This window comes from Mesitornis unicolor, unplaced genomic scaffold, assembly GCF_000695765.1.
Source record: "Mesitornis unicolor isolate BGI_N332 unplaced genomic scaffold, ASM69576v1 scaffold5075, whole genome shotgun sequence".
In the NCBI taxonomy this organism is placed as follows: Eukaryota; Metazoa; Chordata; class Aves; order Mesitornithiformes; family Mesitornithidae; genus Mesitornis; species Mesitornis unicolor.
In genome coordinates this window covers 15,670-36,199 of record NW_010183325.1, presented here as the reverse complement: position 1 = coordinate 36,199, position 20,530 = coordinate 15,670, and the positions used below count along the sequence as shown (strand labels likewise).

The 20,530-nt window shown below is 38.3% G+C and overlaps 1 protein-coding gene across 1 annotated transcript in view; it reads left to right on the top strand.

Annotated features, from left to right (window-relative positions):
• Positions 1-20,043, top strand: part of LOC104540307 (protein prune homolog 2) — a gene marked incomplete at its 3' end in the record, with an annotated part of 35,696 nt that extends 15,653 nt beyond the window's left edge. Inside the window, exons 4-10 of the mRNA XM_010184078.1 lie at positions 1,725-1,901; positions 8,132-8,234; positions 12,473-12,604; positions 12,777-12,863; positions 15,750-15,848; positions 18,462-18,500; positions 19,996-20,043. Of these exons, the coding sequence (XP_010182380.1) occupies positions 1,725-1,901; positions 8,132-8,234; positions 12,473-12,604; positions 12,777-12,863; positions 15,750-15,848; positions 18,462-18,500; positions 19,996-20,043 (685 nt within the window). The remainder of the gene's footprint in view (positions 1-1,724; positions 1,902-8,131; positions 8,235-12,472; positions 12,605-12,776; positions 12,864-15,749; positions 15,849-18,461; positions 18,501-19,995) is intronic.
• Positions 20,044-20,530: the final 487 nt, after the last annotated feature.

Sequence of the window (20,530 nt, the reverse complement as noted above, 5' to 3'; positions counted from 1 at the left end):
TAAGATGTCTAATCAGCTTCTTATGTATATACAGGTATGTCAGTGTATGTCTCACTATATCTTCAGTTACTGTTACCTAACTTACTGACTTACATGATCAATTCACAGAATGGTAGGGATTGGAAGGAACCTTTGAAGATCTAGTCCAACTTCCCTGCTAAAACAGGATTCCGTTCTTATTTATGATTGCAGAGCCAGAATAATACTTTTAAAAGAACAGTTTATTTTATTTGTTTACTTTAAATATGTGTAATACATAAAATGTATAGAATCTTTACCATGGGGATATATCAATAATGTGCACACAGCCACAAGGCAGAGGTGCTTTAGCAAAAATAACAGTACAAAAGAGGGATTTTTTTTTTTCCTGTGGAAAAAACAGTATGTTGTAAGAGTAACTAAAGAAAGAAATTACTAATTCCAGCCTTGGAGAGAATCAGTTTTCATGCCACTTTCTCTGCAACCAGACATTAAAACTGGATGGCAGTTAAATTTGTGTTAAGAGCCATCTCATCAATGTACAATGGGAAGGCAGGTTTTGTTAATTACATCACAGGTTTCCTGAAACAAAGGGTATCCAGCAGAGAAGCTGTGCTATGAGACTTGATAGTCTCTTGTCAGCTGTACAGTTTACTTACTGTAATCACTGTCTGTGGACTCCATGTACCTGAGTATGGTGTGGGTGCTGGTATGAACAGGGCAGGTTGCCTTGCTGCTCTGTACTTCACTTCTGGGAGGGAACTGATCTTTAACCTCAACCCAAAGGCCCTGAGGGAGGCAAATACTGAGCATAAGGTATATTAGGAGTCAGCATTATCTCATGACTGAAGCAGAGAAAGATGGGCATTCTTCATGTTTGCTGGTGCCAGATGTGAAGAGACTGTGGACAAACTGGGAAAAAGTTGAGAAGCTGTAGCTCTGTGGTAATTCCACTCTAGACAGAAGCATTGTTGTGTTCATTTTTTTCCCTGTTTTGCTATTTAGTGCTTTTTAGTATAGTTCTCATACCTGCAGCTGATCAGTTTTAATAACTGGATGCAAAAATGTAAAAATCACTTGACAGTATTCTGCATCATGATAATTGCTGGTGTTTTTATGTTCATAATGATGAAAAGTTAGAAAAACGGAAACTTCTTCTTTACTGGCTGTTAGATGATCGGCAGGTCTTCCAGTCCTCTGTATGAAGAAAGGCTGAGAAAACTGGGCCTGTTCAGCCTTGGGAAGAGAAGGCTTAGGGGGGACCTTATTACCATGTACCAGTACATAAAGACTGTACATGATGACTACCAAGAAGATGGAGACTCCCTTTTCACAAGGAGTCACATGGAAAAGATGAGGGGTAATGGACACAAGTTGCTTCTGGGACGATTCCAATTGAACTCCAGAAGAAATTCTTTTACCATGAGATCAATCAGACATTGGAACAGTCTCCCAAGGGAAGTGGTAAATTCCACTGCATTGGTCAATTTTAAGAGTCAGCTTGACAGGGTGCTGACTCATCTCATTTAAACTAGACTTTTACCTTGAGAGGTTGGACTAGGTGATCCTTGTGGTCCCTTCCAACTGCCGATTCTATGATTTATTATTTATACCAATGCAGATCCAGGATAGTGCTGTAAAAGTCCAGTTGATTTCAGTCATCTATTTCAAATGCATGTAACAGAGAAAATACTTAGAGCTTTTACAGGAAGATATAATACATACAATTTATTTTTTTTTTACAGAAGAGCAGACTGCTACTAAGGATGCTTCTCAGGAGGAGTCTGAATCAATTCCAGAGTACACTGCTGAAGAGGAGCGAGAGGACAACAGGTTATGGAGAACAGTGGTTATTGGAGAACAAGAACAAAGAATTGATATGAAAGTCATTGAACCTTACAAAAAGGTCATTTCACATGGAGGTAGGAAAACCCTGAATGCATTTTTTTAGATTGATGTAAACAATTCAGAATTTACAGAATCACAGAATGGTAGGTGTTGAAAGAGACCTCTGGAGAGATCATCTAGTCCACCCCCAGCTAAAGCAGGTTCACCTACAACAGGTTGGACAGGATTGCATCCAGGTGGGTTTTGAGTATCTCCAGAGAAAGACTCCACAACCTTTCTGGACAGGCTGTTCCAGTGCTCTGTCACCCTCAGAGTAAGGCAGTTTTCCCTCATGTTGAGCTTGAACTTCTTGTGCTTCATTTTGTGCACTTGTCCTGTCGCTGGGCACCACTGAGAAGAGTCTGGCCCCATCCTCTTGACCCCCAGCCTTTAGATATATATAAGAATTGATAAGATCTTCACTCAGTCTTCAGACTGAACAGACCCTGCTCTTTCAGTCTTTCCTTATATGGGAGATCCAATCCCCTAATCGTCTTTGTAGCCCTGTGCTTCCATGTCTTGAACTAGAAAGCCCAGAACTGGACATGGTACTCTAGATGTGACTTCACTAGGCCAGAGTAGAGTGGGATGATACCCTCCCTTGGTCTGCTGACCACACTCTTCTTAGTGCACCCCAGGATACCTTACTGGCCACAAGAACATATTGCTGGCTCATTAACTTCTCCTTCTCCTGAGAGTTGCTTTGCAGCAGGTCACCCACTAACCTGTTCTGGTGCATAGGGTTATTCTTCCCCAAGTGCAGGACCCTACACTTACTTTATTTGGACTTCTTTAGGTTCTTCTCCACCCAACTCTCCAGCCTGTTCAGGTCTCACTGAATGGCAGCACAGCCTTCTGGTGTATCAGCCACTTCTCCTAGTTTTGTATCATTAGCACACTTGCTGAGGGTACACTCTTCCTTCAACCAGGTCATTGATGAATGTGTTGAACAAGACTGGACCCAGTACTGACCCCTAGGGAACACCACTAGCCACAGGCCTCCAACTACCACGGCCTCCAGCTAGACTTTGCACTGCTGATCACAACCCTCTGAGCTCTGCCATTGAGCCAGTTCTCCATCCACCCCACTGTCTGCTCATATAACCCATACTTCCTAAGCTAACCTATGAGGTTGTTATGGGATGGTGTCAAAAACCTTACTGAAGCTGAGGTAGACAACATCCACTGCTCTCCCTTCATCTACCCAGCCACTCTTGCCATTATAGAAGACTATCAGATTGGCCAAGCATGATTTCCCCTTGGTGAATCCATGTTGGCCACTCCTGATAACTGCCTTTTCTTCCACATGCTTAGACTGGCCTGTAGTTTCCTGGGTCCTCCGTCTTGCCCTTTTAGAACACTGGAGTGACATTTGCTTTCCTTCAGTCCTCAGGCACCTGTCCTGTTCTCTATGACCTCTTGAAGATGATGGAGAGTGGCTTAGCAGTAACGTCTGCCACCTCCCTCAGCCCTCCTGGCTGGGTTGCATCCCATTGGGGTTAGACTTGTGGGTATTGAGTTTGCCTAAATGATCTCTAACCCAAACCTCCTAGACCAAGGAAAAGTTTTCCTTTCTATTGACTTTTTACCTCCAGTGTCTGGGATTCTTGTGGGCTGGCCTTAGCAGTAAATACTGAAGCAAAGAATGCATTCAGTAACTCTTCCTTCTCTCTATCCTCCATCACCAGGGCACCAACCTCATTCAGCAGTGAGCCCACATTTTCCCTAGTCATACTTCTGCTACTGATGTACTTGAAGAAGCCCTTCTTCTTGTCCTTTACATCCCTTGCCAGATTTAATTCCAAATGGGCTTTAATCCCAAGTGGGATTTAATTCTATTTTAGTCCAGTTATCATAGAGGCATAGGGAGAGTTTATTTTTCAGTCAAGGCTGAAATCAAACTGGCTTTCAATTCAGTGTGGTAATGACTGAGTATTTAAAATACAAAGCTATTTCAGGAGCAACAAATAACCTGTGTTTGTAACAGTCTGGGCATTGTAGGCTAGTACTGTGATAACAAAAAATCTTTTGTCCTACAGAAAAAAGAAAGATTTTGTTCTGTGGTTTTTGGCAAAAGCTTTTGCGTGAGAAAGTGTAGTGCTCTGTGATTTGTTGAATGATGTACATAGGTGCACAGATCTAAACAAGTAGAATGCAAAAGAAAAAATAGTTTTCCCTGGGGCTTACTTTCAGCTAGCTAAGTGCTTATGTTAATTTGCTGCCATTTATAGTTGTCAACAGATAGCATTTCACCAGAAACTGTTCTATAGTTGGTTTGTTTGGTTTTTTTCACATAATTTATTAAAGGTTATCAAACAAATAAAACATTTAAAGTAGAAACATTACCTCATGTGCTTGCCATGTTGTCTCCTTTGCTCATCTGCTCCCTAGTCATATCAGCGAATTTGTGGTTCCGGTGTTACTAACACACTTCTGTAGAAATTAATTCAAGTGGATAAATATTACTGTACATATTGAAGGAAGAAAATGAAACAAAGCTTCTCAAGTGCCTTTTCTTTGGTGCCTCACGTTTAGGTTGTCTTTTGATTCTGTATATCTGGGGGACACTGTTTGCCAGCTGTTAAATAAGGTATTAAGTATAGATGAGTTGTTCTATTCCTGCAAAAACTGAGGCAGGTAACTTAGCATCTTAGAGGTAAGATTTGTGAGTTTATATAAGGATGCTTCTGTCATGGTGTTGCAGATCTGTAGCTTCATTTAAAGGTAACCCATTGTTTCCAGTATATTTTCAGTGTTGAATCTCTATCTGGTAAAAGTGACATAAATAAATTAAGTTTATTTGTATTACCTGAGGATGTGGCCCTCCAATTTGCACATTTACATTAAAAGCAGCTAAATGCTGGCCTACGGATGTTCACAGTGACCAGTGTGCAGAAGGTTTGGTTGGAATTAATAAAAACATTCAAACCTCCAAGCATTTTCCCACTGTAACACCACCATCAAAGATTTATGAATGTGATGACACCTCAGACATAGTTTAGCAAACAGACACAGATGACATAATTTAGGAAACAAACATAAAATATTTTGAGGCCTTGCTCATGGTGTTTATTTATGTGGGTCTTTTTGTATGCTGTAAACTAGTCTAGGTACATTTGTGGTGAAAACTGTCAGGTACAGTTCCTACTGATGATACATTTATACCAGCTTTTATGAAAAATAAATACCAGTGAGTGGAGAAGCAGCTCTTAATTGAGCACTGCTTGACTGTTGAACAAAGCATAGTTCCAGTGGCAGACATCTCTGGAGGCAACTATAAAGTACATAATAATGTACAGTTATCACTGAAAGTCTAGGTCATTCAGCTTGGTTCTCAGTGTGAAATAATCAGGATTCAATTTTTACATGTCTGATACCTATTTTTGTTAGATCACTCAAATCTAAGACAAAGAACATAGTTTCTTTTATAATGGCTAAATTACTGGCCAGCACCCAATTCAGAAGTAAATGAAACAATGTGAGATGTAATGATAAGTTTCGGCCCATGACATGGAATCGCACCAAAATGGCTACACGCACACAGATAATGAACTCAAACAAGCTTTAATCTGCAACTGAAATGAAGCAGACAAAACTTCATTCACCAAAACAACATTCCACTGACATTCAACAAATACAGGTTCGATATGCTGGTTAGGAATATTACCAGACACGGCTGAGTTAAGAATTCTTCAATTTTTGGCCAAACGATCCAAAAATGTGCACTCACTCACCAAAAAAGGGAGGGCTCTCAATCTCGAGAAGTTACCTTAAGTGGCATCCCAACTCAAGGGGAGAGTCCCCAACTGCAGACCTGCTGCTCCAAGGAGGACCGACTCAAATGAGTCCTCTGACGGGTCCCCATTTATACCCATTTATACATGGTCGTGTCACCCCCTATGGGCTGAGGACCCCAACTTTCCTGCCTTTGACCCCCACTGTGTGGACCAGACATGAGCTGTGAGGGGGGTGGCAGTCCTGGCACCACCAGGGCCAGAAATGTTAGCACTGTCTTTGGGTCTTTCTCAGGTCTTCAGTAGAGTGGGTGCATCTGCCACAGCGCACCACTGACTAAATTGGAAATTCTGCCTGAAATCTAGCCTTATCAAATTGAGTTAAGAACTGGATTAAATACTGTGCTTATGAAGAGATAAACGGAAGATGTGGAAATTAAATAATTCTGATACATGGATCATGGGAAAGCTTTGGATAGCTTGAACAGTTTCTGCAGTATGGTGCCTAGGCCTAGTCTGTGTGATATTCCCTTTGGCAATACTTTAGTATCTTTGGAGTGCTGGAGGGCCAGGAATCTTCCTTTAACCTCAAGACTAAGAACACTGTCTGGCTAAATTTAGTTAATTAGAAGTCAGGTCAAAGATCTCTTCATGATTAAATGACCTACTCAGCACTCCTCCCTGACAGATGACAGATAACAGAAAATGACGGAATCTACATGGTAGCCACAAAATAGGAAAGGGTAGAGTAGACTTGGCAGTCTAGGTGTGTGAGATTGCCTTCCACATATGTTGACGGAAAAATTTCTAAGAGATCTGTCTCTTTGCATAGTCTGACTGAGAATTTGGGCAAATGGCTTTTACTGGCTTCTAGTGATGACTTAAAAAAATACATCTCCCTTGGGTGAATATTCCTTGTCTACAAGTATATGTAAGAAAAAGTGGCTTAGATTTATCTGTCAGTTTTTCTTCTGTATGCTGTTAGGTGACATCTGCACATAATCATTTTGCTTTACATGAACTGCAAACTGTGCTGAGTAATTTATTGGACACACCTGCCACAATGTGCTCTTGCTGCCAAAATCCTAAGCCAGCTATACAGAATGCTTTATGGCACCATGATATAAATTGTCCTGGAGTCTTAAGGATTTTTAAATTTATGGAAGAAAGAAAATCCCCTCCCTAATCATAAAGGTGAAGGGATAAAAATACTGCTTTATTCCATAATGACTTAGCTGAGGGATGAACTAGGATGGCATAGGTGAAATAAGTGCTGTTTCTTTGGAAGTATATAGGTCTATTGAGAAGATGGAAACATAACAGAGTAGTATTAAGTGATGAGTGTGGGAGGTGGAGTTCTTTTCTCTTTATTTCTTTTGAGAAGACTGGTCAAACTCTTAAAATGTGAAGGTGCTAAAAACAGGACTGGAGTTTCTTCCCCCTTGCTGTGTACATCTTTGCTAGAGAATGCAGTGCTGCTCTTTGACTTCGACCTTGACATCTTCACTGGGACACCAGAGTCAATTACCCATATTCATATCTGTAGGTAACACTGTTCATGTTTACTGGATCCTAACATGAGCTGGATCTATGTCACACCATGCCATGTTACATAGTTTAAAGTGGTTACATCTCCATTGCCCTTTGGCTTGAACTTCTATGTCTGTGCATAATTAGTGCTATCTACCTACAACCACTTCCACAGCATCTACAGCATTATAAATTGCATCCTGACTGCATGTATCTTTTAAACAAAATTTTCAAATGAAATGCAGGAGTATTTTGTATTTGTTATTAATAATACAAAAATGTGTAGCAGCTGCAAAGGATTGTGGGGAAGATTAATCGGCATTAATCCATGGAGGGGGAAAGAAATATTTTCTTTTGGTTTACAAGCAACTGTCCTGGACCTCAGAACGGTAGTGCTGCAGCTTTGGTAGTTTATAGCTATTGTTAGGCAGTGTTGCAGCCCAGAGAGTGCCAGTATTGGGCAACTGCGGTGTCCGAGGTAAAAAAGTATTGGCAGCAAAGGATTTAACTGATCCCCAGGAGCTTTTAAGGTATAGTGGGATGCAGTCGTAATTGTAATATTCTGAGGCCACTGCAGCTGCACAAGCCAACTCAGATGAGATTGCGAGGCTTTGTGAAACATAATTCAAAAGGTGCAGGATAAAAAATGTAAGATACATTCTTTAGCCCCTTATTCCTCAGTCTAAGGTGAGCATTCAGCACGCAATTGCTGTAGAGATACAATGAACCACGAGTTCAGATAAGATTGAATTACTTACAAAGTAGAATGAGGTTTTTTTGCTCATCTCTATAAAAAGTTTACTAATATTTGTGCTAAGTGTGTTTTTTCAGGAATTCAACATAAGCTATACTGCTTTCTTACCACTTAATTATAGTTCATATGCTTTTGGTCTTCTTCAGCAGTAGATATAATAATTCTATTCCAGGACTTTGAGATTTCTTTTTAAATTCATCTTATAAGAGCCTTTGACAAAGATAAAAATGCCTTTTTTTTTCCACAGGATACTATGGTGACGGTCTGAATGCTATCATTGTGTTTGCGGCATGCTTCTTGCCGGACAGCAGTCGAACTGATTACAACTATGTCATGGAAAATCTTTTCCTGTGAGTGATATGTGAGCAATATGACAGTCTTTTGAGTTAGTACTCATAGTTGTGTAGTGAGAGAGAACCTGTCTTTTAATTAAGAAGTAATTTTGGTCATTAGAAGGAGAGTGATCTAAATGACAAGGAAAACAGCAGTTTTAGATAAACTGCTCAGTGGAGTATTTTTTTGATACTCTTTACCTACTCACACTCCCAAGGTAAGATGTATTTGTCAGGACGAAATGTGACAATAGCATCACCCAAAATGTCAAGGAATGTGTATCTTCAGGGTCTTAAGCCTACAATCATGGTACTGATTCAGTCGTGATTTCCAGCCCTTGCTGCAGACAGTTGGCAGGGACTTAGGCCACCAGGCTGGTTTTCACCATTCATTCTTTATTATATATTATCACAATGTATCGCTGTATGTCATATTTGTAATATATGCTATGGCGGTGTTTAGGACTGTTTTGTGACACTTATTTTAAAAATACAGAATAAATTACAGTTGCTGACACAAACAGCTCAAAGTATTATTTCCTGAGTCCAGCTGCTTCTGATTCATTTGTTAAGTGGCAGGGGCCAGTTGGGCAGGACACAAATTTGACCACATTTATCACAAGAAAATTATGCCTAATAGCAACTTGCATTGACAACCAAAATTGTGAAGGCACAACTCCCCCGAAGTGTCTCCAGCTACTTCTGCTTACAGCTGTTTAAAAAACCCAAGCATTCCAGCATATTTTATGCTAAAACCCAGTAAGTTATTTCTAAAGCCAGCAGAGGCTTGACCTTTGCCATTTGCAGCTTACAAGGCACCAAGAGCACAGGCAGACCCAGTCTCCTTGAAACTACAGTCCTTGAAGGTGCACATGGTGACAGCCAGTGCTTTCAACATTACGTTTATATGTGAAAAACAAGATGGAATGCTTTAGCTCCATCTCAGACCAACTGCTAGCATTTGTCTGATAGAGCCTCTGAGACTCATCTACAGTAACTAATTTACACAATGCCCAGTGATTTAGTGGGGAAGAATTACTGCAGTGGTTTTGATAACTAGGGAACAAAGCTGGGAGTAGTGTTGACTGACATTAAGTAGTTGTTCTTTGACTTCACCCAAGACCCTTGTTCATAGATAGAGCTGGTGGTAAATGGATTTTGCAGAGAAAGTCTTTTCAAGTCTAACGAGACTTCTCCACGTTGCTTGAAGATATTGCTGAAGTAAATTTTGTAATTCACCGTCTGTTTCTGGGGTTGTAGTATAAGACAGAATTCAGGTTAGCTGTGAACCTTCAGCTTATTTTAGGGCTTATAGACTCAGTTCTCTGTAAGACAAGAAAAGGCAAAATCAGATCACCCCCTTCTTTCAGTTGTAGCCCTACTAATTGTGTTGAAATGGAGGAAATGGCACAGTTTACAATGTATCCAATAACTAATATATTTACATATTTGTGAGTTCTTCACTGTTAAATCATATAGGGATCTGTAAAGACCTGCAAATCACTAAATATCTTTTTTTTATACAGCTTGTTTCTGATACATAATTGTACAGTTGAAGTATATAAGTCACCTCTAGTTTCTGATTGACAACTGTCCTTATTTGTTCGTGAGTTCTGCAGTTACTTTCCCTTCTGGATTCCTTTTACATTTCCACTTGCCTTGTTCCTATTTGTTACCTTCAAATCCTGTAAAACAAAATCCTCTTGAGGCAGCATCTTCTATGACATCTCTTGTATATGATGGAGATCCACACAGAAAATTCTGCTGTTTCATTTGTCGCTGCCTGATAACAGTCTGGACATTAAAAATTTTTTAAAAGAATCACAACTTGAAAAACTACACCTTGAAATTCAAAATCAGCACTTCTGCTTTTCCAGTTTCAGAATGAGAGCATTGTTATAGTCAATGAGAAAAATTCTGTCCATTTTTTCAAATAATAATTACCATTATTACCAAATAATAATTACCATTATTACAAAATAGTAAGAAATTAGCAGTTAGGTAAGGTTTGCAAGAGAGCTCGGCATCCCTAAAATGTCAAATGGTCTAATGCAAACCACAGTGAAAAAGAGCTGTTAAGTGAAAGTATGAGATAAGTGAGATTTGACTAAAAAACTAGTTTAACTTTTAATTAAAAGAGATTCCTTTTGTCATAATACTCATTCCTGATGAGAAGTATGCGTGGTGATTGTCCTTATTATAACTGATTATTCACAATGTTCACAATTCCCTTTACACCTAGGCAAATAGACATTTTTCAGACTGTCTGTTTCTATAACTGAAAGGCTTGTAGTATTTTCAGTACTTATACACACTTTTCTGTACACTTCAGTGTCTAAATGCCTTTAAAGCTCTAGATGATGTGCCCAGTGGGAAGGGCTAATTTCATAACCTGTCAGATAGTCAGTAGGTTCAGTTAAATTAAACCTTTTGTGTCAGAATGTCCACACAGTCCCTGACTTTGATATTTCACTGCTAGGCATGAACCTTTACAAATGTCAGGCAAAAGCAAGGAATGCACAGCTGCAATGTGAGAAGGAACAGTGAAAAAGCATTGAGTGAGTAGCTATTTAGATGGGATTTATCAAATGAATGGAACTGGTCAGGTAATGACTGCCTGCCTTATGCCCAGGTAAAATATCACTCTCTGGTGAGAACTAGATTATGTACTCTTCTTTTAAGGAGACTGCATGTTAAGGATTTTAAGATTAGATTGAGAGTTGTTCCCATACACCTGTGAAAGGAGCCATTATTCTCAAGGATAGACCTGTCTTTTGTACTAAGCACACTCAAGCATTCAGGTTTTTAAGGTGATTTTTTTTCACTGTAGTTTTTACATAGGCATGCCTTGGGGCTGGATAGTAGAGAGAACAATTTGAACATTCCTGTGATGAACAACTCCCAAATGAGGTAGGGACTAGTGAAACTGAGTGGAACATACCATATATAGTCCTGGACAAGAATTTAAAGCTATGATTTCATTTGACTGAGTACTGTGCTTTTCTAGGTAAGGTGAGTTTGACCACAAGAGCACTGTTCTGCCTGAATTAACATTGCCAGGCTGAGGAATTCAGTGAGCATTTGGAGTGTTTTGCTTACAAAATGAAGTGACACCATGGAGTGCTCTTCAGGCTGATGGACAAGTTTTATTAGCCCTGAGATTCAAAATGTTCATAGTTGGCAGCCACAGACTCGGTAGCAGTTGTGTGAGGATTGTTACTGAAATATCGGATCAATAACTTTCTAAGATCAATTTGTAGGAGTTAGAAAGCAAGACATTCTTTCATTCCACCCTGGGAGCAAACATGAATCATTTCATAAAGCAAATGCTCAATATATTAGCAGTTGGCAGTAGCTTCTATGTGCCTTATACATACACATTCATGACATAAAAGTTTACATATGTATTACATTTCCAGTAAAATGATCACATATGCACCACATTTCCAGTAACTAATTAAAATATCGAGCATGCACAATTATTTTGTAGATTAGCATGAGGAATGGTCTTCCAGTGGTCTGAGGAATTGTCACTTAAGCTGTGTCTTTCATGAAGTCTTATCCTTCAGGTTCCTGCACACCTGTTTTCACAAACCCTGACTTGTCAAGTTGGTCTGAATAGGGTGATTCATTAACTTCTTATCTATGCCTCTGCCTTGCAAGGCAGAGCCAGCAAAGTGGGCTTCAGACAGGCTAAAATCCTATTATCCTTATGCAGCTTCTTCCTAGCTAAAGTTGGTCAATATACATCTATAAGAGTATAAGAATATTTCTTATATTATCCAGTCTATCAGGTTACAGGATCACAAGAATTACAAATATCTTCTCCTGACTCTTACTATTTTTGCTTTGGTCAAATATGGCAATTAATGGTGAAGAGAACTTTCTCAGCAGTTAATCTCAGAAGTTCCTGGAGCTTCACATGGTCTTGCCACACTCTCACTTGCAAAGTCTCATTATTTCATGTGCTTTTAAGGAAAGACAAAGTCACCTGTGAGTTTTGAAGACGCACTATGAGACTGTCTTTGTAAGGAAACCATGTATTTCTAAAGATGCAGATAAGACTGTTGTTTTCTAGTTACAAATCTACAAGTAGTATGGCAACTAGTGCTAAATGTTTGCATTGGTATAAAAGGAAAGACTGTCTTGTCATAAATTGCTCAGTCTGCCTTGATTTATTCCTAGTAGATTTATTTAGTTTGGGCTTAAATGAATAATGTAAAGTATGTGCTTGCTTACTTCTGTACTTTTATCAGATATGTAATCAGTACATTGGAGCTGATGGTAGCTGAAGACTATATGATTGTCTACTTGAATGGAGCAACACCAAGAAGGAGGATGCCTGGACTGGGTTGGATGAAAAAATGTTACCAGATGATTGACCGACGGCGAGTAGTATTTTCCTTTCCTTTCTGATCCACAACCATTATTTTAAATACTGTCCATTTCTGTTACTCTCCTGTATGACAATGTTCACTGTGTATGATCTTTCTATATGTCTTGTGTTTTCGTGGTTTTTTGTTTGTGTTTTTTTTAAGAAATCACTTCTTTTTTACTTAGATTACGGAAGAATTTGAAATCATTTATAATTGTTCATCCATCATGGTTCATCAGGACAATTCTGGCTGTGACACGGCCTTTTATAAGGTATGTAGTAAATACCAATGATTTTCTATGCCTCTAAGAATACAGAAGCACCCTAAATCATTAATCATGGCAGTTAATCATGGCAAGAGTACCCATTTTACAGTTCTTGTTGCGATATTGACAGTTGAAGTTGACTTTCCTAAAGTGAGTGGAAAGAAAGTGTGATTTATGTGAGTATCTAGTTGCAGACATCACGGGTGTGGTATCATAAACCTGTATATGTGTGCAGAACTGGGAATTCAGTCCCTTAAAATGGTCTTTGTTCCAAGTCCAGCTAAAAGAAATGTAGAAAAGGGGTCTGCATATAGTGATTATCACCTTATTTTAAAAATCCTGGCTACAGGACAAGATTAAACTACAGTTCTGGGTTTAAAAAAAAATAGTTGCTGGTCATGCAAGAGGACTGCTGGCACCCTGAGCTGTTTCAATGCATAGTAATCCTGGGTCTGAAAGGTTTTATGCCAACACAAATAATACTCTGATTAGTAAGACAAAAAATATACCAGGCAGAAGGTGACAATTAAAAATATCAGAGTAACAGGGAAACAGTACTTGGAATTATCAACAGTAACAATGGGGATTCGCTGGGTTGCATTTAGTGTCTGAGATAGTTCTGTTGCATCTTATTTACTCCCAGATGAAAGGTAGGAAATAAAAACTTTTAAACTTTAAATATGCCGCATCTGTTTCAATTCATTAGCCATTTATTCAGAATAACCATACTGAGCAGCTGTGATTAGAGGCTTTGCATTGCCAAACAGGAGAAAAGGTTTGCTCTAAATAGTTTGGTAAAGCAAACTAGCAGTACAAAACTAGACACAATAGAGACCATTTAAAACTCTCAATTTCAGCCAAGTAGGTTGAGTCTCTGCACAGGAGGAAAGTGAAGTGCAAATAGGAACTGAAAAAAGGTGGGTAGTACGCACAGCCAATGTGACTTTTGTGGAAGATGACGTAAGATACTTGAACTGTCATGGAAGACAGAAGAGCAGAATGCCAGGAGGTATGAAAAGAGAGTCAATTCAGTAAAAAGCAATGTGAAGAGAGAAACTTTATTTGATTGAAAGCTGATGCTGTATCTTAGCTAAACATGAGCAGCATAATTTTAATTCTGTTTCAGCTGAGATGCAGGACAAAACAGTAGGAGTCAAGAAACTGAAAGACAACAGAATGGCAAGGGAGAGTTCAGTCACTGAGGGTGTGCTACAGTAAATTCTGCCTCAAAAACTAGCAGGGTCGTTCAGTGGAGTCTGGTACTCATCTTGAGAAACACTAAACAGTTGTCTGAATACACATGATGAGAGAACTAGTGATTGCAAAGATAGATCCTAGATACTCTTTATGGACTAGATATTCACATTAGAGATCACCTCAGCTGTATTCGGTAAGAAATTAGACTTCTAATAAAACAGATGTCTGTGAAAGATACTTGGGATTTGATGGAAATATTTAAATAAAAGAAAGTTTAGCACTCTTGGCAGCACATCTCCCCTTAAGTCTGAAAGAAAAAAGAACTTCCTGTTTCAGTAACATATTTGAGATGCCCGTACACAGATTGCCACAAAGTAATTACTCAGAAATCAGACACTGTGGTGGAACTAGCGGACCCTGGAGAATCCTCAAGTGGAAAAATCAACCCTTGAAAGATTTAAAATTTTTTTTCTCCACCCCATCTTTAGAAGGTTCTGATTGGTTTGCATCTTGCCAAGTTACTTTAACTGCAGTACAGATGAGGCAGACTGTGATTAACATTTTGAATAAAATACTAAGAATTATCTGCATGTTATCATGGGTTCCACTGGTCTATTGTGAGTGATTCGTGAACCTTAAAATGTGACCACTGGCCTGCTCCAGTGTGTGTACCTAGTGATGCTAATCTGATACAGAGGCAAATTAAAATGGATGAGCTTGAACAGCTATTCACAGTACCTTCATGCATTCCTATCTAAGTTGTCTCACTTATTAAAAATATATGTATGGTAAGGGGAGGGACACTAGCTTTCTGCTCGGAGAAATTTCAGAGGCTTCATATTGTTTGGTCATACCCCCAGATCAGCAGTAAATAGGAAGAATTTGTTCTGGTTTTCATAACCTACACTTAAGAAAATTTATGGTCAAAGTGCATTTGTCACTGTTACTGATGTTAAAAGATTATGTAAAAACAACCAGAGCTAAACTTGAAAAATTGCTTTAGGAGTCAAATGAGAGATTTCTCATAAGTTGATACATATAAAATTCATGTTAGACAAGTGAATAGCCTTATTTTTTTCAAGTGTGTTTGCTGAACAATTTAGCCTTTTTCTGAGTGATCATTTCTCAAACACAAAGGATCATATAGCACAGATGAAATAAACAAAGGAAATATTTCCTCATAAGAAGACCCTGCATTAAGTATAGATATGACATACAAAATCAAATCTGCACTTATCTGAACAAGTGAAGTTTAGTTTTCTTATGTTTGGTTTACACTCAGAGTTAAATATAAGTGGTAATTCATCAGAATCACTTGATGTTAATTCATCATGACCACATTAAGTGAATGTGGTCTTCCCTTCTCTTTTTACATGTAAGTATTCTGTAGGGGATTTGATTCTTTTCAGAATTTTAATGCATCTCCTTCCAATTAATCACATTGCCTAGTATGTAGGCATTACAATTTTATAATGTTGTCCTAAATACTGTGATTCAGACTAAGCAAGAAACAGCAAAAAGTCTAGACTTGATTTCAGCGTCACTAGAACTCACGTGCTCATGATCAGCTGAACTGTATAACTGAAATTTGAATAACAAAATGCTTAATTATTTAATATCGTGAGTAATGTCTTTATTTTAATATATCATTAAAGATTTTGGGGAAAAGACAATTAACATGTTTTTGTGTTTCAGCTCTAAGTTCAGCAGTAAGATACAGTATGTCAACACATTGGCAGAGCTTTGTGAGATTATTCCAATGGAGTATGTGCACATCCCTGACAGTATTGTCAAGTAAGTAGTGTCCAGTAAATGTGTGCTTCTTCTAATTGTACTTGTTTCACTCATTTGTGGAAACTATTTCTACAAACTAATAATAATTGTTTAGAATCTGGAAGAAAAACTGAAAGCCCCATCCTGATAGTGTTACAAAAGCTTGTGTTTTGCTCCACAAAAATTCCACTGTCAAACTCAGAAGCAGGAAAACACTGTAACTGAAACACAAAGCACAGTAAATATATACTGTCAACAGAACCAGTGTTTACAGGAAGAAGATGGTTTTGTACTGGACCAAATAGTACTGCTGTTGAAATGAAAAAACTTTCAGGCGCAAGAGTCCCTTCATCAACCCTATGACTATATAATCCAAATTGGAACAGGCTGTTCACTCACTAATTGCAACCCAGAAAGAAAATAGGAAAAGAGTTTAACCCTTCCATGGATATCACCTATGCTATATTTTTCCATATGTGGAAAAATGTTTTTAAGTTTTAGTCATACAGACTTTGAACTGAAACAGTAATTCAAAGATTGTTCAATAAAAACCACCTAAAGTCCAGAAGCTCACCGTTCCTTATGTTGATTTTCATGGTTTAATGCAGAAATACTGAAAACAGCCTCAGTTCTTGCTTCTTACATGTAAAGGTTTTTAAAATGCAGATATTTCTAAAGGAAATATACCTACTAAAAAATTGTAGAAAGTTGATTTGAATTGGTCACCTCAACTGGCTTTTTTTCAGACCTGAAAACAAAAAACTGAAATGATGTACCAAAACTGAAAACCTTAGAAATCAATTATGATTTTCATTTGGGTCATTATTAAAGAGAAATGCTGTTCAGGAATGTTCTTTTTTGATTATTCTTTTTATCAATGTCTTAGATTTTGAACAGGCAAACATTCTGTACTAGAAGGTATTGTGATGAGTAAATACATAAGTATGACTGTCTTTTGCTTATGGTTTGTCAGTGACTAGGTATCAAGAACTCTTCTTTTGGAGCTATCATAGATCTCCTCAGCCCAGGCTGGAGTTCTCCCACCTGCCTCCCAGTAGTTGTGAAAGCAGCATAATTTCCTTCGCTGGGCTGGTTGTTGCTCTGATACTTGCAGTGTAATTTCAGGGAGCAAGTAGGAAGCTCAGTTCTTGCAGTGGCACTTGTGAAAATAATAAATTACAGTAAAAATCAGGGATCGTAGGGGCTTGCCCTAAAATTTATTTGCTATTTTTATTTCTTTAGAGGTGGAGTGATGCTAAGAATATGCATCACAGAGGTCATTAGTCACGTGTTAAAGAGATGGCCATATTGTTTTAACATCCCTAAAATGTTTCAATCCTCCCTTCATCCCTTCTGCCTTCCCTCCCTTCGTCTTTTTATTCCTGTAAACATTTTAGTTTCTTAATAGTTCTCTCTGATACAGACCTTAAACTGATAATTCAGTGTGTTTCTCTGTCTCTACTGTTACAGCAGCAGTACGTACATCTGTGTGGTACACATCTTTTCTTCCCTGTAGACTGAAAACTGTTTTGGAAGTCCATTCATTTTCAGACCAAAGCTGAAATGATCACAGCACCAGTACCAAAGAAACTTTAGGACTTAGACCTTAAGAAATTTTAGGGAAATCCTACTGTATGTAATCAGCAACCAGATGAGAGATCATGATTTTGCTGGGGGAAAAAAAAAAAAGTGACAGGAGTGGCCCACTGGTGGCAAACATTTTCAAGATGTCAGATACGAAGATTTAGTTGGTGTGTGCATTCAAGGCACTTAGTGGTTATTCCCATGCCACAGGGAGAAGAGTAGTGTTCAGCTGATAGCATCCCTTCTGCTGCAAATTGAGAGAGATTCCTGTAGCAAAATAAAATAAAATACAGCTTTTGCCTTCATAATTGGACCACTGGCAAGAACAGAAATACCACTATGGTCATGAGGAATCCCACTTGTAGAAGATGCATAGAGTTATGCTATGAGCTCAGCTGTGTGTGGTTTTTTGGTAGTTTTTATGGAAATGGGATACAATGTGCCTGTTGTATCGTATGAACATGTACGTCTTTTCTCTTCCTTCACCCACTCTTACCTTGTAAGGTATGATGAAGAGAAGTGTATTAAGAGAAGAATGAGGTAAAACTTGCTTTCTAGCCCATGCTGCTGCTCATAATGGAGTGAATCTGTGTGGCAGCCTTTCACCTGCAGGTGACCTCAACAGCTGAATGAGAGAGGACTTCACAATCATGTGGAATCTTACTTTCCCCTTCAAGCTGTTGAGATCAGCCTCCCTTGCAAATAAAACTTACTCAACTGTAAATGTCTTTGACTTGGCCCAGGCTGCAGCTAGTTTAATATTGTCTGATAGAGCAAACAAATGCTTTGAGCTCTGTCCACTGGGCATGCCTCAGATCCCTGCTGCTTTTGTTTCTGCCTCCAAATGAGCTAAAGAAGGAGTTACAAATTAAAGGTGGGTTGGGCGCAAGGATAAATGGTATCATACTGAACTGCAGAGCTTTAGAGTCACTTCAGAATACTGGATGCCCATTTTAGAAGCATGTACTAGTTCTTTGCTATTGCTCTGCTTCTTTCTTATGCTCTGCTTGCTTCTTTGTTTCTTCATATCAATAACTTTTACTCATGCAGACTGGATGAAGAACTGAGGGAAACTTCAGAAACAGCTAAGTAAGATAGCTTTCAGCTTGATGCTGGCATTGTATTTACATGGTTCACAGGAATGGATTGAATGCAGTAGGTTATTATGTGTTTGGTATAGCAGTCAGCTCGTAGTTTCAATTACCGTGTAAGTTGCTGCATTTGTGAATTGACTTCCCCTTTCACTATAAGCAGCCTGCTTTTGCACTGTTGGGTCTCACTGAGGAATAATCATATCCTTATACTATAAAAAACATTTTTGCTATTTTTGATGATTGTTTCTGTAGTCATGGGAAGGACTGAAGTAACTTTTTTACTCCATTAAAATGGTTCATTTAACATTTTCTACCCTTCACCCGTTATGTCAGATGGTTCGTAATGTTTTAGGAGGTAGTTATTTTTAAGAATTATTTTTTTACAATTGACAAAGTTAAGGATAGCTATTGTACCTCATTCTCAGTTAAGGTTGGTAGGTAACTTTTCCTGTCTTTCTAGTAGTGATTGGATGGACTGGTGGATTAATACTTGATAATATATTGTCCGTGTCACTTAATCGGTGTCAGCTGATGATCACATAGTTAAAACTTATCATTTTGTGCTTTGACTATAACATGCTGAGGCAGCATGGTGCAAGAAACCATGGAAGTCCTTACATGGAAGGGCACAATCCTTCACTCACTGAACAGACCTTAGGTGCACTTTTTTTCACTCTTGTGTCATACACAAGATCCTGGAGAAGGAGGCTGTGTCTTTTGGTTCTAGTATGACATTTCCCTGCAGTTTTTTTTAACCAGAGAATTTATGTTTTTTGAAGTCTCTTTTCAGTCTCCTTTAGCTTATGCTCTTCAGAAATTTCATCTTACCACTCCTCTTAGTTGTATTTTTTTTTCTAAAATTTCTTCTCTTGTGGTACACATATTCTTCCAGTTCTACTGAGAGTAGTTTTTAAAATGGCCACAGAGAAATACACAAAACACTGGCCACTGCTTTTTGATTCTAGCAGTTGGACTGCCTCAGAAGTAGTAAATTTGAATAAGCAGTTATCTGATACCACCTGAATATTTTGTTTAACAAAAGAGGCCCACCCAACCTTGAAATACAGCTTCTATCCCTTCTATTCAAGCATTTTCAAATGCATTGTAGTATATGACAATGAAAACTCTGTGGAAGAAAGCTGCTTTCTTGTTATTTCATTTTAAAGAGTGCAGGCTGCAGCATAGCAAGTGAAAGGGGAACTAAATATTCACATGAGGCATCACTGGTTATTGTTGATGTATGAAGTCACTGTAAGTGCATTCCCCTTCCCCAACTTAAGGAAGTAGCTTAAAAATTTATTACTCAAACTAATTTGTGTTTCAGACACTAAGCTCACTGCATTCCTGTTTAGTAATATCTATGTGTTTGTGCTGTCAAAGATACTCACTGCAGTTAGTTATTACATCCCCCAAATTTGATGTCATATTTAAAAAGAGAAAGAAATAAACAGAAGAAATCTTTACTACTACGTCTTTTTCCTTCTACCCAGAACTAGCTGCCTCTCAAATGATCCAGAAATTACTTCAGTGGAGCAGGAGTAAGAATTTGTCTAATACTGTCATTACATTTTAACATTATTTTACAACTGTGCTGATAGGAACTGAGGCTGGGTAGACTCCATAAAGCTTTTTGGAGACCTGAATGCTTTTATAGTTATTTTCAGGAACTTGATTCAACATATGCAATCAGAAAAAGCACTGATGTCAGGATTTATTATATTTGCATTGCAGATAGATTTAAAGTATCCTTGGCCATTTCCAAGCATAGAATTTCCAAGATGGAATTCTTAGCTTGAGGATATTCAGGTTAAATTATGTGAAAAACAGGAAAAAATGCAACATGAGCGAAGATGGTCCTATGCATTATCCTTAATTAGAAGTAAAGTGGTAGACTTGCCATTCTCATTCAGAGATTAAAAAGCCCTATATTTTACTTTGCTTTCTAGATCATGCTTTTGATAGTCTTCCTTCTCATTGCTTTTTGTGCTTCTCAGCTTCTTTCATAGTTATTTCCCTGACTAAATC